At 41.1% G+C, this 22,095-nt stretch overlaps 8 protein-coding genes, 1 long non-coding RNA gene and 1 other non-coding gene across 12 annotated transcripts; 5 read left to right on the top strand and 5 right to left on the bottom strand.

Annotated features, from left to right (window-relative positions):
- Positions 1 to 306: 306 nt before the first annotated feature.
- On the bottom strand, positions 307 to 3,771 carry LOC133841088 (protein HID1). Its single transcript, XM_062273364.1, has 2 exons — positions 2,259 to 3,771; positions 307 to 2,205 (listed from the first exon to the last, which is right to left on the bottom strand). The coding sequence occupies exons 1-2, from the start codon at positions 3,556 to 3,558 to the stop codon at positions 941 to 943; spliced, it is 2,565 nt and encodes an 854-aa protein (XP_062129348.1). The 5' UTR covers positions 3,559 to 3,771; the 3' UTR covers positions 307 to 940.
- Positions 3,772 to 4,046: 275 nt separating this feature from the next.
- On the top strand, positions 4,047 to 4,869 carry LOC133844749 (uncharacterized). The gene is made up of 2 exons (XM_062278902.1): positions 4,047 to 4,554; positions 4,612 to 4,869. The coding sequence occupies exons 1-2, from the start codon at positions 4,108 to 4,110 to the stop codon at positions 4,747 to 4,749; spliced, it is 585 nt and encodes a 194-aa protein (XP_062134886.1). The 5' UTR covers positions 4,047 to 4,107; the 3' UTR covers positions 4,750 to 4,869.
- Positions 4,870 to 4,995: 126 nt separating this feature from the next.
- Trnah-gug (transfer RNA histidin (anticodon GUG)) lies at positions 4,996 to 5,067 on the top strand. The gene has a single exon. It is a non-coding gene; the product is annotated as a tRNA-His (tRNA).
- Positions 5,068 to 5,472: 405 nt separating this feature from the next.
- Positions 5,473 to 6,249, top strand: LOC133842364 (uncharacterized). Of its 2 annotated transcripts, XM_062275421.1 has the most exons (3): positions 5,480 to 5,725; positions 5,794 to 5,910; positions 5,967 to 6,249. In XM_062275421.1, exons 1-3 carry the CDS (start codon positions 5,549 to 5,551, stop codon positions 6,177 to 6,179), a joined length of 507 nt encoding a protein of 168 aa, XP_062131405.1. In that variant the 5' UTR covers positions 5,480 to 5,548; the 3' UTR covers positions 6,180 to 6,249. The 2 variants fall into 2 exon arrangements, with proteins under 2 accessions (XP_062131406.1, XP_062131405.1); XM_062275422.1 differs by lacking the exon at positions 5,794 to 5,910 and having other exon boundaries at positions 5,473 to 5,725.
- Positions 6,181 to 6,891, bottom strand: LOC133842370 (uncharacterized). Its single transcript, XR_009894388.1, has 2 exons — positions 6,580 to 6,891; positions 6,181 to 6,522 (listed from the first exon to the last, which is right to left on the bottom strand). It is a non-coding gene; the product is annotated as an uncharacterized LOC133842370 (long non-coding RNA).
- A 727-nt stretch (positions 6,892 to 7,618) lies between these two features.
- LOC133842363 (sentrin-specific protease 8-like) lies at positions 7,619 to 8,625 on the top strand. The gene is made up of 2 exons (XM_062275420.1): positions 7,619 to 7,961; positions 8,019 to 8,625. Exons 1-2 carry the CDS (start codon positions 7,863 to 7,865, stop codon positions 8,556 to 8,558), a joined length of 639 nt encoding a protein of 212 aa, XP_062131404.1. The 5' UTR covers positions 7,619 to 7,862; the 3' UTR covers positions 8,559 to 8,625.
- A 307-nt stretch (positions 8,626 to 8,932) lies between these two features.
- LOC133842362 (sentrin-specific protease 8-like) lies at positions 8,933 to 10,374 on the bottom strand. Its single transcript, XM_062275419.1, has 3 exons — positions 10,181 to 10,374; positions 9,899 to 10,103; positions 8,933 to 9,846 (listed from the first exon to the last, which is right to left on the bottom strand). The coding sequence occupies exons 1-3, from the start codon at positions 10,207 to 10,209 to the stop codon at positions 9,307 to 9,309; spliced, it is 774 nt and encodes a 257-aa protein (XP_062131403.1). The 5' UTR covers positions 10,210 to 10,374; the 3' UTR covers positions 8,933 to 9,306.
- A 164-nt stretch (positions 10,375 to 10,538) lies between these two features.
- LOC133842357 (fatty-acid amide hydrolase 2-A) lies at positions 10,539 to 15,663 on the bottom strand. Its single transcript, XM_062275411.1, has 4 exons — positions 15,535 to 15,663; positions 12,401 to 12,693; positions 12,118 to 12,337; positions 10,539 to 12,055 (listed from the first exon to the last, which is right to left on the bottom strand). The coding sequence occupies exons 2-4, from the start codon at positions 12,599 to 12,601 to the stop codon at positions 10,872 to 10,874; spliced, it is 1,605 nt and encodes a 534-aa protein (XP_062131395.1). The 5' UTR covers positions 12,602 to 12,693; positions 15,535 to 15,663; the 3' UTR covers positions 10,539 to 10,871.
- Positions 15,664 to 15,849: 186 nt separating this feature from the next.
- LOC133842358 (cytochrome b5 reductase 4) lies at positions 15,850 to 17,858 on the top strand. The gene is made up of 2 exons (XM_062275412.1): positions 15,850 to 17,220; positions 17,280 to 17,858. The coding sequence occupies exons 1-2, from the start codon at positions 15,926 to 15,928 to the stop codon at positions 17,587 to 17,589; spliced, it is 1,605 nt and encodes a 534-aa protein (XP_062131396.1). The 5' UTR covers positions 15,850 to 15,925; the 3' UTR covers positions 17,590 to 17,858.
- LOC133842356 (succinate dehydrogenase [ubiquinone] flavoprotein subunit, mitochondrial) lies at positions 17,606 to 21,790 on the bottom strand. Of its 2 annotated transcripts, none has more exons than XM_062275409.1 (6): positions 21,703 to 21,790; positions 21,497 to 21,579; positions 18,828 to 20,222; positions 18,562 to 18,764; positions 18,352 to 18,502; positions 17,606 to 18,293 (listed from the first exon to the last, which is right to left on the bottom strand). In XM_062275409.1, exons 2-6 carry the CDS (start codon positions 21,551 to 21,553, stop codon positions 18,114 to 18,116), a joined length of 1,986 nt encoding a protein of 661 aa, XP_062131393.1. In that variant the 5' UTR covers positions 21,554 to 21,579; positions 21,703 to 21,790; the 3' UTR covers positions 17,606 to 18,113. The 2 variants fall into 2 exon arrangements, with proteins under 2 accessions (XP_062131393.1, XP_062131394.1); XM_062275410.1 differs by lacking the exon at positions 21,703 to 21,790 and adding an exon at positions 21,663 to 21,681.
- Between the last annotated feature and the right edge of the window lie 305 nt (positions 21,791 to 22,095).

The raw sequence follows: 22,095 nt of genomic DNA, 5'->3' as shown, positions 1-22,095 counted from the left end.
TCGACACAAAGATGAATAAACCATAACTTAGTTACAATACTTCTTTATTACTGAATTATGAATTTTAGCCACGTATACACGATTGTTTTAAATTCTCGCAACAATATCCTCATCGAATCATTTGTGTATATAGTTAATTTATTTGTTTGTTTGTCTTAACTTATAAATATTATTTGAAAATACATTAAAATTTTGAAAATATACTCGTTACTAAACATTAATTGATATAAGGGATAATGTAAGTACTATTTACCATGTTGCTAAAGAACACACACATTGCACATAATAAGAGAATTTATTATACAAACAAATAAATAAAGCTTGATTTTTTTGATATTTAGTTGTAAATGATGAAATATTTGTGTATATTGGAATTTTTATTACCAGCAGTAGAAGCAAAATAATATTAATTTGAGGGTTTCTTCAGCGTTTTGAGACTTTGTCAAATAGATGGAAAACTATTTTCTAAAAGCACAGTCTATGATAAAATCAAAACATATAAATTACTTAAGCAAATTACGGCACAAGGAACATTTTGTTTATCTCAAATACACTACGAGTAAAATGAATAATTTCAGATATAAAGAGGGACAATTGAAAGTGTATAAAATATAATTATTGATTAAAAGCCAATTAGAGTCTGATAACTGATTACAGATAAAAAGCACTTAAGCTATGAGCGAACTGATAAAGCCTCATTTGGTTTATGATTGGTTCGTTCTGACTACACACCTGGAGAAACCCCTTAAAACACATTGATATTTACGATAATACAAATTTGTTTTGTTTGGAATGAATTCTAAAATAAATAAATTAACTACGTTAAATGCAAAAGCGTTTTTGTATTTGGATAAGCTACTCTGTTGATGTTGCTGCTGCATTGAATTATATATTATGTAGTAGTTGTTGTTTTGGTGTTCCACTTACTTAGGTTAAATCTCTAAACGCGTTGAATCTCAAAGAGCTTGACCTCAGTATCATACCAAATAGCCGGCTCCACGTTGCGCAAATATATGACGCCCCAAATGTAAGTGCGGAACCAGGCTGTCGTGCCGGAATTAGCCTGATATTTCCGTATCAGTATTGGATGTGGCACGGGCAACAGGCCCACCAGAGTGCCATGCTGCAAGAACTTGAGAATCTCCGACTCGTCGGTGAGGCCCTTATCAATGCAGATCTTCTCCACCTGCGGCACCAGAACCTGCAACAGTCGCATTATCGTCTGCAGCGGCAACTTCGAGCGCCATGACACTATCCATTCTGGAGTGGGCGTCCAGCGATCGCCGTCGCCCGGAACCATGCGTATGCTACCGCGATGTGCCACCGATAGACGTGTTTGATCCTCACGCGATGGTGTTGGCGATACGGATTTAGAGACACCAGCGCTGGGGCTTCCCAACTCTGTCTTCTCGTTGGGATGTGCCTGTTCACGTTCTGTCATTTGGCCAATGTCTGGTGTGTCCAGCAGGGATGTCTTAAGCGTGCCTGGCTCTGCGGGTTGCGCAGTGAGCACGACTCCTGCCTCAACTTGCGAGTCACCCAATTGTGAGCGCTCATGGGACTCAGTTTCGGATTCCAGATCCTCTTCGGCTACCGACTCTTTATCCAATCGCACATCAGCATCATCGGCATCCTCGTCATCCTCTTCGTAATCATCTTCGGGCACTTGAGCCGATGGCAGCTCTTGGCTGCTCATTGCTGCCGTTTGTCTGCGTTGCGGTACGCGTGGCAAATTGAATTTGCCCCCTGTTTTGCGACCACTCAGACACTTGGCAATGCCAGCCATATCCGTGGGCAGATTGGCCATGGCATGAAAAACATGTCGCTTGCGTATTATTGTATAGACTAGATTCGAGTTGCCATCGAACTGATACTGTATGATGTTGTTAAAGATCTCCAACAGAAAGAAGACCAAGTGATGATTGCTGGGTGCTGACAGCAGAAACCATGGTGTGCTAAATGCCTCCAGCAGATGCAACAGCTTCACACTAGCCACCATCGAGAGCGTCTTAAGGTAGGGCGACACATTCACCAGAATGGTCAGCAGACAGTCAAACAGCGGCTGCAAACGCTGATGGCCCGTGGCGATAATCTTGTGGAATACTGTGATCAACAGATCCGCGTGGGTGCCAGTGAAGACGGGTATATCCATGGGCACCGTGGCCGAATAGGCCTTGTTAAGACGCACGCCAAAGTTGCGCTCACCTGCAAGGTAATCATTAAATAAATATTTCAAAGATAAACATATTGCAGCTTACCCGAGAGCAGCAGTAGAATGAAGACGCCAATGTGCATGAGGCCGACACGCGATTGATCCGCTCGCGAGTAGTTAAGATGATACAGTATGGGTATGAGAATGTCCAACACATCGGAGCTCTTCAGCACAAAGTATAAAAACTTCTTGTTGTAGTCGCAAATCTTCCAGAACAGTATCAGCAGCTCCTGGTGGCAATGCAGTCGCTTTGTCGAATTGGGCAAATAGTTCTGCACCAGCGGATTGTTCAGCAACCGTGTGATGCCCCTCAACACAAAATGGAAATCCTCGTCACGATGCACTCGCGACAGATAGTTGATGAACAGATTATCCCCACAGCCGCCTTCATCGTAGGGCGTGACCAACACACCGCCAGCAGCTTGCTGCAACTGCTGCTGCTGTTGCTGTTGCAGTTGCTGTTGCTGTTGCACCACCATATCATGGTCCAGCGTGACAATCAGCAGCTGGAGACAAGCCTCCACAAGCGGTTCGGTGGTGTCCGCAAACAATAGATGATTGTAGGGCACACCAAAGCCAACAGGATCATAGGAGCACACTGTATTCAAGAAGGACGTAAACAGTGGCAACGCATGTCGATTGTCCGCCGAGGTAAAGTAGGCAATCCACTTGTTGGGCTCCTCCGATTGCTGGGGTGTACGATACATGGGTTCCGAAAAACAGGTAAGCAGCAGTTTCAACAGCTCGGTGCGGCGGCGCTCCATGTGCGCATTGTGTGGCGGTGACTGAGCAAATCCCACTCCTGCCTCCCAAATATACTCGCAGCTATCAATGTTCGCCAGCTCCTCAGCCTTGTCGGGCCCGGGACGGCGTGTAGCCGTCACAGTGAAATCGGGACAGAAGAGCAGATCACAAATGGCATTGAGCAGCGACTGGGCCAGGGGGACAGTTTGGCCATGATTCGCCTGCTCCTGGGCAGGTAGATTGCTCCAGAAGAAATCGCGCCACTTGTCATCCTCAAAGATGTAGGGCAAAATTCGCACCAAAAGACGCACACAGTTGAGAACACATTGCTGCTCAGCCTGGGTTCGGCAGCTGCTGTCGACAGCTTGGGCAAGTTTCTCCACCGCCTTGTAGCAGAGTGTCGCCAGATTGGCAGGATTATCCTTACGTATTTGACGTATTTCGCTGGCCGTCACCAAAGCGAACACATCCTCTAATGTCGTTTGATGCGCCTGCCAAAACTGCTCCCAGAACTGTTCGTCGCTGTTGTCGATTTTTTGGTTCTTCTGCGTCAGTTGAACAATCGCCTTGCGAAAGTTGAGCTTGGAATCGGTGTTTCCCATATTGTTGTGTTGTTAGTGTGTAAAATCGCCTTGTTTGCGGCTCCCGCGAACGCTGTTGCCCAGAACACAGTGTATGCAGACACAATAACGCAGTTTTACATTAATTTTGGTTCTATCTCAATGCGAAAACGAAAGAAATTCGCCCACGCACGTCAAAGCTAAGAAAACAAGTCAGCAATATATGATGTGTATGTTGTTGTTTTTGCTATTGTTATTGATGATACCGAAATGTATCGATATTAGCTACTATCGATATAAAGTAAAACCTCCGTGTTGTTGTTTCTACTCCTATGAAAACGACGACACTGCTAGTGCTAGACATCGATATAAATGTCATGCTCTGTAACTTGCGTATCGGTTTGTTAGAATTAATGAAAATTTAAATAAATTTTGCTAATATAATTTTGTAATATTTTTACCGATTTACATAATAATTAATTTAACAATATCAAGTAATTAATTTGTACAATCGATTAATCGATACATGCATTTACAGAAAACCCATCCCTAATTTTAACGCAAAGAAGAAGAAATTGCAAAACAAAAATAATGTTTAATTCAATTGAAATTCCTGATTCTGAGGACGAGATGCCCGAATCAACAAGAATAAATGAAAGGGAAAAGTCAGTTATTAGTGGCACCGAGTCTAATGATCCGTCACCGAAAAAACAAAATGAATTGTCGGACACCTCCTCCTGCGGAAAGTCAACCGAATCTCTGTCATCCAGCGAAGCAAAAGCAAATATTCGTCACAGAGCACGAAAAACACAGCACACAGTTCGCAATGGGGTCGAGAATGAAATTCAATTCGAAACTATACCTCTGGATGATACTGCTGATGGCAGCAGTTCGCCACAGTCCAAGGTGCCACGTTTGGAGGACGACGACATCAAGTCTGTTGTTGAGAATATGTTAGACTCCGAGGACATGAAGCAAATTATACAACAAATTGCTGAGGAGCGAGTGCGTTGCAATTTTTTACTGGCTAGCTATCGCGTAATAATTTAATTCGAATTATTTAAGAGTTCCATTTTAAATATTTGCCGATTGCAGCTGCCTGATATGAGTTTTAGGCTAAACACAGACATGGCGGTTTTAAAACATCAATTCCGGGAACGACTCAAAAAAATACAAGGTGGAAAATGCTTCAGCTGCTGGAACATCAAAGGCAATAGCGAATCAATCAAATGAGGTCAAAGCAACGGCAAATTCATCGAGTATTACATCGCAAACAAAAGTAGGTTATAATAGTAATTAGTCAACTGTATTTAACAAAAAAAGTATTCTATTAAATGCATAAGTATCTTAAAATCAAAACTTCGTTGAGCATTTTATTGAAATTGAATAGTTCATGCTTGTTTGCTGTTCGCTACTGTGATTTTTGCGCATGTCTCTGAAAAGTGCGTTTTAGACGGCAATGAACAAGCACCCAGCGTAGCCGTGATCGTCTAGTGGTTAGGACCCCACGTTGTGGCCGTGGTAACCCAGGTTCGAATCCTGGTCACGGCAATGCTGCAATATGCATTGTCACGGAGCTGGGTCACTTTTTTTAATTTTATCATTAATTTATATCAAATTTATTTTTTTTTAATACATATACTTTATATAAAAAACTATAACTATGAGCGTTACCAACATTATTATTTCTGTTTATTTACTTTAACAAATTTATTTATAATTGAAAATATTTATTTTTTTTAAATTTATTTCCATTAGTTAATCATATTTAACAATAATATTAATAAATAATATACCTAGTTTTGGCTGCTGTGTTTATACCTATTATATTATGGTTTTTAGAATTGTTTGAAATTAATAGAAAAATTGCACGATAGACAACAGGAAGTATTGACAATTGCGCGGCCTTTGCTTTCATATACATAACAATTTTTATCGAGTAGGCTACACATTGAAAAATACAAAGCAATCCCCATAATCATTTATTCAGGTTTAAAATTCGAGAATATTTAAAGTAGTCGCGAAAATTATAATGGAATATCGCCAAGAGTCGCGAGTTTATAGTGGATCCGATACGGATGTGCATGTGAATACTCATCGGCGGAGCGCAGAAAGTGATGATAATTTAATTCAAATTGAAGAAACCATTAAAAATGTATCGAGAAATATGCGCAAAGGTGATTGGACATATTTATGTCGACACCCTGAGGTACATAAGTATTTACTAAAAAACAGTTAACGTTAAAAGTAACACACTGACTTCCTGTGCATTGTTAGGTACGAGCAATAATACGAGTAATTACGACAGAAGCCATTAAAAAACATCCAAAAAATATTTATAAGTTCGCTGCAGATTTGTTCAATTGTAATAACCAAAAACGTATTTGCAAAAAGGTATTCCAAGTAAGATTAGGACGATTCTGACACACTAATTGAATATACTTTAATAGATTAACAAACAATTAAAATGGCTAAGTGCCCAAGTCAAAAGCGGCACTTGGACACCAGCAGACGGAGCATTGCACTTTCCAGAAAGTAGCAGTTCATCATTTGATCTGAAGAAAACGGCATGCGTGCAGCCTAAAAATGATGAAGAGATCGTTCTTGATGAAATGTATCTCAAGACCCACATGTGCCCAGACCACTTTAAGCCTAGTTGTTAAATTGCACATATAAACTTAAAATGTATTGAACTATTTAAATTCATTGTAAAATACACTAATCATTATCGAGTGTTGATTTTGGTTTGTTGGTCTTCTTGTGGCTTTTCTTTAGGAAATTGGTTACAAGAGCAGCATTTTTCTGGTCATTATCTAATTGCTTTTCCATTTCAATAGAATTAGAAAATTCAATCAAGGCATCCATGTGAGAATGTTTGCGAGCTTCGAGAGCCATTTTAAAATCTTCTTCGGAACGCCGAAAATCCACTTGAAAAACTGAAAAAGTTTTCAACAATTTTAAACAATGCTCGCAAACAAAACGGGGCAGTCCTGGCAAATCCTTAATCTAAAGGTATGGCACATTATTTGCTTGCAAACATATTATTTGTTAACTAGCATCAACCTCTATGTGTATTGTGTTGGCTATAATACGAGTTAAACGGCGGCCATTGAATAATGGACGCAGTTTAACTCGATTTTGTAAATCGTCATTTCCACGGCATTTGCATATGCGACAGGAATTTGTTACGTCAACCTCTTTTAGATTATCAACTGTAATTTTTGTTGTCATCTTAGCTGAATTTCTGAACATGAACAGTTTTTTTCTCGTTATATAAATTTAGTTCGTTACCGGTTTCAAATTTAAAAGTAAAACAATTTCAGCTTAATACGTACAGATTCTCAATGACATATAGCTAAAAAGTATGCATATACTATGTACATTGTTCAATCTTTTGAAGTTTGTCGCCATGATTTGAGATTCCTACTGAAATTTATCGATAAGAGAATCGGTTTTATTGGCCAACTTTAAATGTAGTATATTTAGTATTATGGTGTATTTTCGTTCGCTCGATTACTCAACGATTACTGTACTCTCCAATAAGAAACAAATTTATTTTATTAATTTTATTGTAAAATTTTGGCAGGTAAGATAAATTTGTATGTTTTGAAATAGTTTTTGGAAATATAATGATCGATTCCGTAAATCGATGTTTCTGTAGCAATCTAGAAAACATCGATGTGTCGATTTCTTGTCCCCTATTTATACATTACATTCTTTACTCGGATGAAACAAAAACAAACACGGTCGTCTTCGAAAAAGGTCCGATAAATAAAAGTTAACTTTATTAAATTTACATGTAGTGCATTGCCATTTCCTGGTATCGGTAGAAATTGGGTCAAGAAAAAGGTAAGAGCTGCTTTCTCTGAATACCAACTGTGTCCATAATCGCCGGGAGTTTTCGCTTTTGTTGTGATACGCTCATTCGTTCGATAGTTCGCCAATGTGAATTTGTAGTTACTTTATATGTTGCTCTTTACCGATTAAAATATAATTTATGTACAAACCATTTTAATTGTAGTATGTGAAGTATGCTTGGAACTTTAAATCAATACGCTTGTTTTTTTTTTGTGTGAGCTGAAGAAAAATAAAGAATGGCTACAACTTTTAACTAACAGTAAACACAATTGTCAACGTTAAATTTGAATGTCGAACTTAAATTATTGTCTAAAATTATTCTACAAAAATTTTTGTCAGATTAAAGCCATTACGATTTAATGAAAAAGTATTCACTAAATAACAATTGTTTGTCGGTAATTTTTCAGGACGTTTACAATTGCAACCAAATTACTCATCACACAACAACAGTTGGGTTTTAAGTCTTTAGATTTTAAACTAACGACACTATGAACAAATCAGATCCCATATCACTAAGCTTCCATGACGCCTGCCTTCGCATGTCCGATGTCCAACTTTTGCGTGGACCTCAATGGCTGAATGATCAGGTATTTATATCCGATTTGAAATGCGTTTTTGATATTGTTACGCATTTGATCTTGCAGATATTAAGCTTCTATTACGAATATTTGTCGCACATCAAGTATAAGAACAACGATGATGTGTACTTCGTCACTCCCGAGGTTACGCAGTGCATGAAGTATATGGACGATTCGGAACTGAAAATTATATTTGAGGAGAACAATGCGGCTTTAAAGTCATTCATATTTTTTGCGCTGAATGACAATGAAACAGCGGAAGCAGGAGGAACTCATTGGTCACTGCTTGTGCTCTCGAGACCGGAGAAATCATTCTTTCACTTTGATTCATATGGCAACAGCAACTCAGTCCCATCGATAGAATTGATAAGCAAGGTTAAGGACTCGCTCGGAGTTCGACAGGCCAAGTTCCGTCCCATGCGATGCCTTCAGCAGGCAAATGGATATGATTGTGGTATTCATGTTATTTGCATGACCGATCATATTGCTGATTATGTGAATCGATACGAGGTGATCGAAGGATTACCCTTGTTACATATGGACACTGTTCTGTCAAAGCGATCAGAGCTTCTCAAGCTGATCCTCTCCCTCGGCGGCAGGGAATAGTTTCTTGTGTTTATAGACCTATTATGGCTTCATAAATTGTAATAAATGTAACTATATTATAATATAATTGCCAAGACTTGTTATTTTCTAGAACCATAAATAATGTTGAACGCTCCATTCGAATGCCATATCATTATAGAGGGTTTAATATATATGCTCAGAGAGAGACAAGCAAGACGAACCACTCGCCAAGTATGAGAAATTGAATTTCAAGCTTCATGTTTGTTTAAGGCAAAGCCATTGTTTACTTATTTCAACATTTAGGTTTATTTACTTAAGAATTGTAGATGTGTCATTTAAATAAGATCTGAACAGATCTCTGATTGCGTCTACAGTAAAATATATTTCGAATATTAAATAATAGTACAAAATGATTTCTATGACTAAGATGAAATATTTATTTAGAATTCCCTGCAAAAATCATTACTAAAGCGTCATATTATTTCTTCATTAAGATAACCATTTTAAAATAAAGCTTTGCTTGCACTTCACTAATTTATTTAAAACTAAACTTCATGTTTAAATATTTCTAGTAAAACTATATATTTAAAATTAAACTTCATATTTCCCCTCAATAATGACCCCTAAGAAACCCTAAAATGTTTATCAATTAGATAAACTATTTATTTGGAATAAAACTACTCGTTTTCTTCACATTTCCCAGAATTTTTACAACATTCTTCAATTAATGTCATAATTACATTTAAATTAAATTAGAAAGGAAAAGAAAGCACTGCAGATGTAGCGTCTAAGTCATTCCGCCCAGCGAGATGATTAGCTTGAGCAGCTCCGCCCGCTTCGCTTTCACAGTATCCATGTGTAGGAGGGGAAGTCCCTCAATGACCTCATAGCGATTCACATAGTCGGCAATAAGATCCGTCATACAGATGACATGAATGGCGCAATCGTAGCCATTTACCTGCTGTAAGCATCTCATTGGCCGAAACTTGGCCTGACGAAAGCCGAACATCTCCTTAACCTGATTCATGATCTCCTTAGATGGTCCAGTGTTATTGTTGCCATACGAGTCAAAGTGAAAGAACGTCTTCTCCGGCCTCGAGAGCACAAGCAATGACCAATAGGCACCTCCAGACTTGCTCTTCTCGTTGTCGTTCAACGCAAAGAACACGAATGATTTTTGAGGCGCTTTATTCTCCTCAAATATCATATTTATCTCGGTCTCATCCATATACTTCATGCACTGAGTGACCTCGGGCGTTACGAAGTGCATGTCGTTGTTGTTCTTGTACTTAACATGCGACAGGTATTCATAGTAGAACCCGAAAATCTGCAAAATTCAGTATTGTATGTTTGCTCAATGCAAGTCCAGAAATAAATACCTGATCGTTGAGCCAGCGAGGTCCGTGAAGCAGTTGAACATCGGACATGCGTAGGCAGGAGTCGTGGAAACTCAGCGAAATGGGATCTGCTTTGCTCACCTTATTGTGGTTGCTGTTGCGTCCACTCTTGAGCTTGAGGACAGCTCGTCGTCCTGTCTGACTCGCGTTCGCATTTGGGTTCTGAGCTTGTCGCGCAAGTTTTTGCCTAAAACAAAATGGCGAACAGTTACAAAAATTATTTGATATTTGGGCCATTGTATATTTTCAATGTCTCAATTCAACCTTAATGTGTTTCTGTCAGTCGGCAACATTTTACATATAGTATTGCATGTATGAAATATTATATGTTTGAGCTGTATTTCAATATTGTTGAAATAATAAATTCCGGAAATATTTAAAGAGCAGTCAGAGTGAGCGCAACGCTTCGAGGCTTCGACATTCAAAGTCAACGTTGTTATGTTAAACTAATATTCTGCTACTGTTAGTTAACATTTTCGCCGTCGCCGTCGTCGTCGCCGTCATCGGGCGAATAATGCGACACTTTTATCGAGTTGGCTTTGTTTTTGTCGCCCAGTACGGTGAAACTTCAAACTGAATACCGACTATATACTGAGGGAAGTTAAGTAAATAACGCAACTGATTGTATATTGTTTCAAAATGTTTATTTTCACTGCACAATCGAATGATTTCAGCTTAGTTTGCTTAAGAATTTACGATTAAAAACATTATATAAATGTAAATACATAATACACTCTCGACATTTTGATATAACCAGGCACTAGAGCCCACAACACATACAACACTTTTTCATGTACGTTACACATACACATACACATACACATGTACAATAGAATATGGGATCATAGGAGGATTGGTTTACAAATTTGAGTAGTATTTGGTGGGACCTAGGGTTCAATTCCATCCAGTTACTAGCTAACTTACACATCTAGAGAAAAAACGAATGCGGAACGGTTCACAGTCGAACCTCTGGACGCTTCCAGCCGCCAAAGGCACTCTGCAGCTCCTCAGCCACAGCCAGGCAAAGGCGATCCTCATTGAAATTCGCAATAACTTGCACGCCAAGCGGTAATCCCTCACTGCCCAGTCCCAGGGGGACAGCGGTTGCCGGAAAGCCAAGAACATTCACGATGCCAGTGTAGGAGAAGTTGATGGGTCTGAATATGGGCTCATTGTGATAGGGCGCCACTGTCGGATGTGTTGGATAGATGAGCACACCATTGTCGCCCAGCAGCTGCTGCAGAGTGGCACGCAATTCGTCCCGCTTGGCCACGAGATGATTGTACTTGGGTGAGCCATGCTGGCACTGAGCACTGTCCATCAACGCTGTTGTTAGGCCAATGAATGTGTGCTTCGAGGCGCCAACGAACCACTTGAGCAGCTCTAGATATGTGTTAATCTCGTACCGTAAATCGCCCAGCTGAAAGTCAAATCCATGTCCAGAGTCATCGCGCATATTGGCAAACCAAATGGCCGCCGACTGGCGAATTTGCGGCAGCTGAAGGCGTTCCACCTGTGCATCGCCAAACTTCTTGCTAAGATGCTGTACAACGCGACGCATGGCCTGCTGGAGATCTGCATCCACAGCGGATACCAATTTGCCACCACCATCCGACTCCTGGTAGAAGAACTTCAACTTCTCCAGCGCAACCGGGGTGCTAAGACGCAAAAGCTTTGCCTTATCGCCAGCCATAATCTGCAGCATAGGTCGCAGATCCTCTGCAAAACGTGACATGGGGCCCAGACCGAGGAAAGCGTTCTGCTCGTCACTGAATGGCGTTGGGAACTGTCCATCGTTGGACACAATTAGTTTGCTTGGCTTGTGACCGAAAATGCCATTGAAGAAGGCCGGCATGCGAATGGAACCGCCAATATCTGAGCCCAGACCGAATGCCGAACCAGCCGCTGACTGAACGCAGCCTTCGCCGCCGCTGGAGCCACCCACAATGCGATTCGTGTCGTACGCATTTCGTGTCCTGCCGTGGACGGTGTTATTGCTCTCCCACCACATGCACACTTCCGAGACATTGGTCAATGCGAATGGGATGGCGCCCGCTTTGCGCATGAGCGCAATTGCCTCCGCATCCTTCTCGCTGCGCACATCGCGTCGCGCCCAGAGACCAGCCGTGTGAAGCATGCCTAGAAACATTGGATTGGACGTAAGTTAAGATGTTTTTCAAGTATTCTTGGAGTGCACACACCCTTGACCGCTATGCAATCCTTGGTCGTAATGGGTACACCGAGGAAAGGCTTCTGCTCGGCCAATTGGTCAACGGTGTATTGTCCGGACTTGATCAGTTCATCGGCTGCGGCTGCCTCTTTGAGTGCCTCATCGTAGCGCTGATCCACCACACAGTTGAGCAAGGGATTCACTTCCTTGACACGGCGTATAAACGATTCTAGAACCTGAACGCTGTTCAGCTGCAAATGCATTGAGAATGAATTCATTGATGCGTGGAATATAAAGAGATTCTCTTTCCTTACCTGCTGCTCGCGTATCTTCTTAGCCAGCGATGTGGCCGATTCTAGGAGTATGGGATCCGTAATGGCGGGCATACGCTCCCCCTTGACGCCATAGATTAGGCGAAAGATGAGACGAAAGAAGGCCTGCAGTAGGCCAAATATAAATGCGCCTATGGTGCGCTTTAGAGGCACGCTCTCCGTCTGCAACTGCTTTTCAGGCATATTGATTGCTGTGGAATGTGAGGCTCTCTCTTGTATCGAAGTGTACCAACAAATTATCCAGCTTCAGCTTCTCTTGTCCATGTGCTGTTACTCTGCAAAAAATTGAACAGATTTCCACTTATGATTAAACGAAATCGAGCAAGTAAACAAAAGTGTAGATAGCATTTATTTGCGAGCAATCTTGTGTAAACATTTCCCTGAAATTTATATTATTATAGCGAGCGTGCTCTTTGTGGAATATTTTAAGTTTAGAGATTCTGTTTCCAGCAATTGGGGATATCATTAAACATTTAACTAACACAGCACAACAATCGATCAATTGCAGACAAAGCAATTTAATACAATCGTATCCTTATTAAAGCGATTGCTTAAATGAATTGCTTTTTGCTTCAAAGCATATTAAATAGAATTTTGAAAAACCAAAAAAACAAAAACAAATATGCTCCCGGCATGCTGATAAACAATATTTTCAGTCCGATAGAAATTGCCACGTTCCTTTATAGTTTGCATGATGAGTCATACATTATCTAGTTTACGACGTCTGGTCGGCATACGACTTCGGACTCTCAGATCGGGAACTACACATGACTAAACAACTGATTATTAGCTGCATAACTTGACGAGCATAAACTTCTGCATACCCTCTGAAACTTGTACGTAATTTACTTTTTTTTTTTGTTTAAGCTAGTTACTTTGTTTTCTTTTTTCTTATAATCAAAATACTTTATTTTTATTTTATTATTCATTTCAAAATCGATCAATCCATCATATACTGTGTACGACTATAACTAATCCTAATCTATAAGTAAAATAACTTTCGTAAGCACTTCAACTTTTCCATATACTTAAGAAGTATTACTCTTTTGTTGATATTTTAATATGTAGGAAAAAATAAACCCAACACTGATAAATTCCAACGTAGTTCAACAAACGACAATATCTATAACATCAAGTTTATTATCGTTGCTATATGCGTTGTTGAAATCGTTATTCTCCATGTGGCAAGCTTATCTTATCGCACTTTAATGAATTGTATCGAATTAGCCTGAGACAGAGCTTAAACGATTGCCAACTGGAATAGTCCAAGAGAGCAGGCAGGATCAGTCATAAATCACGAAATAAGCAAACAAGTACACGTATAATATAGCAACAATAACTGAACTTTATCGTGCACTCTTTAATAACTCTTTGTGAAGTGACGCATACTCGTAGGATATACTGCACAATCTACTCATACATATTATAACAAAACAAAGAAGGCGAATGCTCGACTACAAAATACCTTAAAACTCAAATGATAATTCCTTGAGACAATATATTTATTAACTTTTGGCATTTGCATACAAAACGATTATAATAAAATAGGTAATGCGTGGAACGAATTGGTTATAACATTGGGGTCGTCGGTGTTCACCCCCATAACATCTTGCTATTACATTTTAAGCCTAGCTTATAAGCGTAAGTTATAGAATTTGTAAGATTTAAAATTTAAATCTTAAATATATTTTGGATTTCAAATAAATAGATATGAGATAGCTTTTCAAATTTCGATAGCATTAATTTCGTAGAAGTGAAAAGTTATTGGAATAAAAAATCTGTCAATATTTCTAAAACTTTATTATACAAAGCTACCACAACAAAGATTTCTATTAATATAAATAAAAAATTGTTAAAAAAAATTACGAGGTATATTCACTCAACAGACGCATGTCAATATCAATTTCTCGTTCTCTCTCTCTCTCTCTTCTACTCCATTTGTTTCCTTCTTATCTCCCACTCACACTCTCTGTTTTGAGTGGTCGCCTTTTGTAAATTGTCTGTCATGATCAAGGCTTGAACTATAATTGTTGTTATCGTCGCTATCGAGCAATTTGTTATCAACTAATAGTGTTGTTGTTATTGTTGTTGCTGGCAACATATCGCAATTTATTCAAGCAAAAGCTTGTCGTCGTAATAAGTTTAATTGAATTGCCAGACTGGAGAATATATGCAAACAATAATTTACACATGGCAACAAACAATCTGTTGTGCCATAAATAAGCAATCTGAACATTTCTAAATATATTTCTAAATTGGAAGCGCAAAGTTCAAAGCATTATCTCAAAGAGTTATACAAATGTATACCTATCGCAAACAGCATGATTATGGTGGATTGCTTGAAGATAAGATTAACTTAAAAGTCATCAAAGTCTGATTTTCATATAATTTAAAGCAATAACACTTGTTGCTCTTCTCGCTCTCCTGTTGCGTGGGAACAAACGAAGACCCATTGGGTTAGAGACAGAGAGAGAGAGAGAGTTAAGAGAGCTTTAGTTGCGTGTGAAGCTAATTAAATGGCATGCAGAGCGAAATGAATAGACATCTATCATCTGACGTTGTATGCGTCGCGTAGGTGTGTATTTCTAGCAGGGTGGCGAAAGGTGGAAAAGCAAACATTGCGACCGGCAAGCGGCAAAACGGCAAGCTGGAGGGAACAGGCAATGGTCAGCAGAGTGAGAGTGAGAGTAATAATAGCCAATAATAATATGACATCATGCTATGTCTGCTAAAATAACATTATACATATTACATGCAATCACACAATCATTCCACAAAGATTCAAAATGCAATGAAAACCACTTGCACTTTTATATCTACACTTGTGCATTTGTGTTTTCTTAAAATGGTGCATTGCGTATAACCACGTAGTATTGAATATTGCACTATATTGCATTTTTATTTTTTAGCATGAAACCGGTTCAACGCAAATGCTTTGGATAAATAGCGCCAATTTGTCGTTATTTATTCACATACACATATAATTTCAGATACGCGACACAATATGTATGTCAATAAGGAATGCGTGCAAATGAATATTATCGTCGTGTTGTTGGAATGAATTGTAGACTTGTAGCTAGTCAAGCGATAGAATTACGGCGTCTGGATTTACTCACAAAACACATACAGATCCAAACAGCTGACTGACTCGTTGAAGACTGATTGAAGAGCTGCGCTTCGAGTACTTTTTTTTGTTGTTTATGACGATTGCTGTACACAGCAGTGTGACCAAGAGTTGCATTTCAAAATATACTATTATATTGGGTAATATTTTTAAACTACAATGTTAATATATTGTTGGATAAAAATAATAGCATTTGCTTTTATCTAACTGATAAATCATTAGGCGTGAATAAGTTCACGACTGTTCAAAAATGATTTTTTCGATTGCTTTAGAAAATCACCCACCAACTATTTTGGAGTGTGTATCGATTTCTTGTTTATCGATTAAGCAAAATTAAGCAGCTGTTAAGCAAAGAAGTAAACAGTAAAGCATTAGCATTAAATATGAGCGACGCAACGTTAGAAACAGCTACACAAAATGATGAAAAACCGCCGAGTAGTTCGCCAATTGTGGCCACATTATCCGCCAGTAGTCTGCAACTGCCGACCACTTCACAACAGAAGCTATGCACACCTTCCTCAGGCTCGGCGACAGGAAATCCACGAAACAAATGCGCCTTAAAGCCAGGGTACTCCTTAATGAGTTGGGTGCGTCTGTGCAACTCGGGTGCCGATCTTACTGGCACTGGCGGACGCATTGAGCCGGTCACACGTGAAGAACTGGCGCAACACAATCGAGTTGACGACGCCTGGGTGGCCATAAGAGGTCGCGTCTTCAATGTCACACATTACATGGACTTTCATCCAGGTGGCGTCGATGAGCTGATGCGCGGTGTTGGAAGAGATGCGACAAAACTATTTGAAGAGATCCACGCATGGGTCAACTATCCTCAGTTGCTCAACAAGTGCTATATAGGACAATTGAAGGATAACGCTTCGGGAGCCTCGATACTTGCTCCGCCGTCGAGTCCCGCGAATGTTTTGCCCCGCTTTGATTGGACACAAACGTTTGACGACCTCTCGTTTCGCTTCCAAACGTATCGCTGGTCAAATCCAGGAGTGTTCGTACAACATTCCGCGGCCGAAGAACCAACGAAAAAGCTTGAGATTGCAGTGCAAGTGGAAGAGATTTGGCATGGCTTTGGATTTGAGTTGTGCCGTGAGGTTTTATGGCCACCAAAAGCGGTTTTGACAAATCCAGAGACTGGAAAAATTGAGGTGGTGTTTGCCAAGTATATGTCAGGGCCATGGACAAAATATGGAAACCATGTGGGCACGGTGTTGGGTACGCTGAGTGAGCTGTTAAAATACGAGGTGCATAGCCGCGAGGACTTCAATCACGACTCGTTCCAACTGAACTTGCAGAGTCTCAAGCAAGAGGTGGTGCTCAGAGTGCCAATAGGCTCTCATGTGGACATTGAACTGCCGCACAATGGCGAAGTGCTGCAACGCAGCTACACACCTCTGCCGTACTCCTATCTGCCTGGTCCCAACAGAGAACCTATGGCGACAAAAAACGATGTGAAGTTTCTTATCAAGTATTATGAGAAAGGTGCCGTGTCCAAGGAACTGCATGAAATCAGTCCTGGCACCCTTGTGAAGATGACTGTGCCGCGTGGCAGCTTTAAACTGTCCGAACTGGAGAAACATCGCAACATCCTGCTTCTGGCTGCTGGCAGTGGCATTACTCCCATGCTCAGTTTTATTAAGCCATTGCTTCTAAGGGAAGCTAATCGCATGTAAGTTGTATGTTGAATCTTTAATAGATTCACTTTAATATTCGATGATTTGTTAACAGCGAGCGCGTTCATCTGATGTACTTCAACAAGACAATCGCCGATATTTGGCAGAAGAATGAACTGAAGTTGCTTCTGAAATACGACGAACGCTTCACTTGCGTCCACTACACTTCGGAGGCAGGGGAAGAGGAACAGCTGCAAGTCGGTCGTATTGGCGAGGAACTGTTGGCTCCATTGTTTAAGGAAAAGGACGGTGAGCGCTTTAGCTATGCTCTTATATGTGGACCCACCGGATTCAACACTGCTGCTGTAGATGCTTTGACAGCATTGAAGATGAAGACCGAACAAATTCATGTGTTCCAAGGTTGAACTGCTCTGCTGGAAATTGTATTTGTAGTTGTGTGTTTTTCTTTAAATTTATATTATTTTCTTTCAATAATTTAATAAATTTAACAAATACTAGAAAATTGTTTTTCCTGACGTATTTTTCACATTAAAGACGTCGTCGCCGTCTACTTTTCACTTATGTATGATTCGCACATAGGTCGCATAAATTTGGTTTAATAGTGTATGAATCTGAATAGTCAAGGAACAAATAAAATGTAGTATCTGTGTAATCGTAATCGTGGAGGGCACTGGTCATAGGACAAAATCATAAAAGAAGAATCATTGTTTATACTCTACACACCAATGTAAACGGGTCAATTTCTGTACAATTTTGACTGATGTAGAAGGCAGCAGCAAAGTAATTTATCGAGCCCTCGATAAGCGACACCAATCAATCATCAATTTTGACTGCTAGCCCTTAAGTAGACATGCTTATGTATTTATGCGTGTGTGTTTGTGTATGTGTGACTGTGTGTGTGTGGGCGTGGGTGTCTAGTAGGATTCTTCTAGTAGGAGCGAATTGCGGGGGGCACAGTCTGCACCTCATCATCCAGCGTCTTGTCAATAACACCACGATACTTCAGGTCCACCTTGCCAGAGTCGCTGTCCACCCAAGCGAGCGTGTGCTTGCGCCAGTGCTCCTCGAGGGGCTTCTCAGTTTGGCTGTCCAGAGGTTTGCTGTAATCCTGTGGAGAACATGATGATATAACAAAAGTCGCGGCATCAAACGATTTCTGCACTCACGTATTCATCGATGCGCACTTTGAAGTCCTCGCGGGCATGTGCGCCACGGGATTCCTTTCGCGCCTCGGCACCAACAATGGTCATCTGGGCATTCGCCAGCAAATTCTGCAGCTCCAGAGTCTCAATCAGATCCGAGTTCCACACCAGGGATCTACAAAAAACAGTCATATGAGGATTGAAACCAAAATGATGCGTGATTTTTTTACTCACTTGTCGACCACCTTGACGTCCTTGAACTGCTTGTAGATCTCCTTCATTTCGCGAACACCCTTCTCCAGGATGGGACCATCGCGGAACACAGCAGCATGGTTCTGCATGGTCTTCTGCATCTTCAGGCGCAGATCGGCAGTAGTGATTTGACCATTGGCATGACGCAGCTTATCCAAATTGGCAACTGAAGCCTCGCCAGCGTTCTGCACAAAACCAAATAAAGCCAATTAAGCAGCTGCTTCAATACCAGTACAGAATGCACTTACATCCTTGAGCGTGGGCGCTGGGGCTCCAGGAGAGGCCTCCTCAGCGATGGTCTTGGCACAAGCACGTCCAAAGACGACAAGATCCAAGAGCGAGTTGGCACCCAGACGATTGGCGCCATGCACTGAGCTGCAGGCTGCCTCGCCGGCGGCATAGAGACCGGGCACGATCTTGTCGTTGCCGTTCTTGTCAATGGTCAGCACTTGGCCGCGATAGTTGGTGGGCACACCGCCCATGTTGTAGTGCACGGTGGGCAGCACGGGAATTGGCTCACGAGTCACATCGACGCCAGCAAAGATCATGGCAGTCTCAGAGATACCAGGCAGACGTTCGGCCAGCTGCTTGGGTGGCAAATGATGCAGTTGCAGGTAGACATGATCCTTTTCGGGTCCAACACCACGACCCTCCATAATCTCAATGGTTATGGAGCGCGAGACAACGTCACGCGACGCCAGATCCTTGGCAACAGGCGCATAACGTTCCATGAAGCGTTCACCCTTCGAATTGATGAGGTAGCCGCCCTCACCGCGGCAGCCCTCAGTGATCAGACAGCCGGCGCCATAGATGCCCGTGGGATGGAACTGCACAAACTCCAGATCCTGCGATGGCAGACCCTGGCGTGCCACCAGAGCGGTGCCATCGCCGGTGCACGTATGCGCAGATGTGCAGGAGAAGAAGGCGCGTCCATAGCCACCGGTGGCAATGACTGTATTTTGTGCTCGGAAACGATGCAAGCTGCCATCCTCCAGATTAATGGCCAGCACACCGCGGCACTCGCCCTCCTCAAAGATCAGATCCAGAGCAAAGTACTCCACAAAGTAGTTGCAGTCGTAGCTCAACGATTGACCATACAGTGTGTGCAACAGCGAGTGTCCAGTACGATCAGCGACAGCACAACATCTGTGCGCCTGGCCGCCTTTGCCGAACTTCAAGCTCTGGCCACCGAAGGCACGCTGATAGATCTTGCCGTCCTGGGTGCGGGAGAAGGGCATGCCGTAGTTCTCCAGCTCGATAACAGCCTTGGGTGCCTCGCGTGTCATGTAGTGTATGGCATCCTGATCACCCAGCCAATCGCTGCCCTTCACTGTGTCATACATATGCCACTTCCAGTCATCCTGCTCCATGTTGCCCAGTGCGGCGTTGATGCCACCCTGGGCGGCAATTGTATGCGAGCGTGTGGGAAACAGTTTGGTAATAACCGCTGTGCGGAATCCCTCGGCGACCAAGCCAAAAGCAGCACGCAAACCAGCGCCACCAGCGCCCACAACAATGGCATCGTAGGCGTGATCAATAACCGGATATTGCTTGGAGATGGCATCCGGATTGGCGGATGTCGCTTGCTTTTGTCCGGTTATGTGAAAGCTGCGCTGCGTTGCCGCAATTGGTGCCACACGGTGCTGTAATTAATCCAATTGCATGGCGATTAGTTCAATAGTAAATTGCAGTTAGGGCAGTGTTGTTATTTACATGCAATCTTTAAAAAACAATTTATTTAATTTGACTAGTTGCGGGGTAAAAAAAAACAAACCGCTTATTAGCATATTTCAGAGTAGCGATAAGATGACTTTGTGAATTTTTGAGTGATAGAGCAACAACCAATTAGCACATGGAAAACACAAGCACACACACCTAGACCAGCAGAAAGCGGAGCTAGTGAGGAACTAGCCACATCACTAGTGCATTAGTGTATAGCAAGATACATACATTGCGAAGTTATACTCGCAATTTTGTTACACTCGTTTACCATAGGAGTAGTGCATAGCTAGCCACCAAGTATATAGTACGTAACCAGTCATTCAATGTATACTAGCACTAGCCCATAGCTAACTACAAAGTAGTTAGTGCGTGACTAGAACCAAAGCAAAGCGCACAAATGTATGTATGTATGTATTTGAGTCTGTTGTAGAGCAGGCAAGCGGGAGACGCTATAGCAGCTGCTTGAGAAGATTGACAAATGTGTTTGTAAATGAGACGGCGGCATTTGTTAAAGCGCACAGACACATTAAGTTGCTTATGTAATGAATAATGTTTGATTGCAAACTGTCGCTCTTATCAATATTAATTGTATAATCAGCTGTTGCAGACGCGCCTCTCGCCCTGCCTCTCTCTCTCTCTCCCATACACTTTCGGTCAAATAGAAAGGTACTCAAAATAATTTACAAATTTGCTTATCAGCAAAGAGAGGGAGAGAGATACTTGAGTACTAAATGTTTTCAGACAACACCTAGGCTAGTTAATCCATGTGGGCGTAATTTTTGGCCAATCTTTTTACTTGGGGTTGGGCCTCCAAAAAGAACTGGATATGTGCTACGTGCAACATAAAACATAACCTCTGGGCATTCAGATGCATTCCCCTAAATGAATATAACTAATTGCGAATTGCATGCGCAATTTGTTTTTTTAATTACCGCATTTACGCAATGCCTTAAAGAATAGCAGTTGACGCAGTCAATCGGCAGACAGCGCTCAAATTTAAGAAATTACATAACACAACACACACTGTGCGACGAGACAACGAGGGCTGCGTTGCCTTTTTTGAACAAAACTTTTGTTAACTTCTCTAGAAGACTCGCTAAATAAGCCTAATGCAAACCCATGACTGATTGTATAATGCAATGCTTGGCCAGTTGGGCCGGTTTTTTTCCTAGAGAGCAGAAAGAAGGCAACGTACCATTGAGGAGACTGCATTTTTTGCCAAAATCGATGGCACACGCATAATTCGGAACATGTTGGCGGTGCTGCTGCTTCCTGGAGCTGTAATAGAAGATGCACTTTAGTTTAATTTCTACGCGCACGCCACTTGCAATTGTTAAAGGGTAAAAAAACAAATATTGTACGTGTTTGTGTCAATGGGATCAAAACGAAAAGTTTACAAACTTTTTAAAAGTTATATATCGACTACAGTGTGGCCCGAGCTTGGAAAACAGATAAATACAATCATAACGATTGTTCATGAAATCATCGTCATCGACACAATCCAGAAATTAAAATATCGATAGTTCTGGTAAATTTAAAAATGTATATAGCCAGACACAATGTCGTTACTTGTGATGTATATATATTTTAGTTTTAATAAATCTATTATGTAAAAGTGTAAAAAAACAACTCTATTAATATTGAGGTGAGCGAACATGAAATTGTATTTTTATATTTATCAAAGCTGTCTCATATGAAGTGAACACTAATTTAAACTATACAATAATAAAAAGCCATAAATATGAATATATATAAATGCACATTAATTTGCTTTTTTAAAACCATATATATGTT

The sequence above is a fragment of the Drosophila sulfurigaster genome, chromosome 3, assembly GCF_023558435.1.
Source record: "Drosophila sulfurigaster albostrigata strain 15112-1811.04 chromosome 3, ASM2355843v2, whole genome shotgun sequence".
In the NCBI taxonomy this organism is placed as follows: domain Eukaryota; kingdom Metazoa; phylum Arthropoda; class Insecta; order Diptera; family Drosophilidae; genus Drosophila; species Drosophila sulfurigaster.
Note: the sequence above shows the minus strand (reverse complement) of the source record. Positions and strands in the feature narration are given on the sequence as shown.

What these genes read in the sequence shown, in the direction of transcription:
- LOC133844749 (XM_062278902.1), top strand. Translation starts at nt 4,108, where the DNA reads ATGTTTAATTCAATTGAAATTCCTGATTCTGAGGACGAGATGCCCGAA. An exon ending in TTTTACTGGCTAGCTATCGC is followed by an intron (nt 4,555 to 4,611) that starts GTAATAATTTAA and finishes TGCCGATTGCAG; the next exon opens with CTGCCTGATATGAGTTTTAG.
- LOC133842363 (XM_062275420.1), top strand. Translation starts at nt 7,863, where the DNA reads ATGAACAAATCAGATCCCATATCACTAAGCTTCCATGACGCCTGCCTT. An exon ending in CTCAATGGCTGAATGATCAG is followed by an intron (nt 7,962 to 8,018) that starts GTATTTATATCC and finishes TTGATCTTGCAG; the next exon opens with ATATTAAGCTTCTATTACGA.
- LOC133842364 (XM_062275421.1), top strand. Translation starts at nt 5,549, where the DNA reads ATGGAATATCGCCAAGAGTCGCGAGTTTATAGTGGATCCGATACGGAT. An exon ending in ATTTATGTCGACACCCTGAG is followed by an intron (nt 5,726 to 5,793) that starts GTACATAAGTAT and finishes GTGCATTGTTAG; the next exon opens with GTACGAGCAATAATACGAGT. An exon ending in AAAAACGTATTTGCAAAAAG is followed by an intron (nt 5,911 to 5,966) that starts GTATTCCAAGTA and finishes ATACTTTAATAG; the next exon opens with ATTAACAAACAATTAAAATG.
- LOC133842362 (XM_062275419.1), bottom strand. Translation starts at nt 10,209, where the DNA reads ATGTTGCCGACTGACAGAAACACATTAAG. An exon ending in ACTGACAGAAACACATTAAG is followed by an intron (nt 10,104 to 10,180) that starts GTTGAATTGAGA and finishes ATTTTGTTTTAG; the next exon opens with GCAAAAACTTGCGCGACAAG. An exon ending in CTCGCTGGCTCAACGATCAG is followed by an intron (nt 9,847 to 9,898) that starts GTATTTATTTCT and finishes TGAATTTTGCAG; the next exon opens with ATTTTCGGGTTCTACTATGA.
- LOC133841088 (XM_062273364.1), bottom strand. Translation starts at nt 3,558, where the DNA reads ATGGGAAACACCGATTCCAAGCTCAACTTTCGCAAGGCGATTGTTCAA. An exon ending in CATTCTACTGCTGCTCTCGG is followed by an intron (nt 2,206 to 2,258) that starts GTAAGCTGCAAT and finishes ATTACCTTGCAG; the next exon opens with GTGAGCGCAACTTTGGCGTG.
- LOC133842356 (XM_062275409.1), bottom strand. Translation starts at nt 21,553, where the DNA reads ATGTTCCGAATTATGCGTGTGCCATCGATTTTGGCAAAAAATGCAGTC. An exon ending in CAGCGCCCACGCTCAAGGAT is followed by an intron (nt 18,765 to 18,827) that starts GTAAGTGCATTC and finishes GGTTTTGTGCAG; the next exon opens with AACGCTGGCGAGGCTTCAGT. An exon ending in AAGTGCGCATCGATGAATAC is followed by an intron (nt 18,294 to 18,351) that starts GTGAGTGCAGAA and finishes TGTTCTCCACAG; the next exon opens with GATTACAGCAAACCTCTGGA.
- LOC133842357 (XM_062275411.1), bottom strand. Translation starts at nt 12,601, where the DNA reads ATGCCTGAAAAGCAGTTGCAGACGGAGAGCGTGCCTCTAAAGCGCACC. An exon ending in AGAAGATACGCGAGCAGCAG is followed by an intron (nt 12,338 to 12,400) that starts GTAAGGAAAGAG and finishes ATGCATTTGCAG; the next exon opens with CTGAACAGCGTTCAGGTTCT. An exon ending in GGATTGCATAGCGGTCAAGG is followed by an intron (nt 12,056 to 12,117) that starts GTGTGTGCACTC and finishes CAATGTTTCTAG; the next exon opens with GCATGCTTCACACGGCTGGT.
- LOC133842358 (XM_062275412.1), top strand. Translation starts at nt 15,926, where the DNA reads ATGAGCGACGCAACGTTAGAAACAGCTACACAAAATGATGAAAAACCG. An exon ending in CTAAGGGAAGCTAATCGCAT is followed by an intron (nt 17,221 to 17,279) that starts GTAAGTTGTATG and finishes ATTTGTTAACAG; the next exon opens with CGAGCGCGTTCATCTGATGT.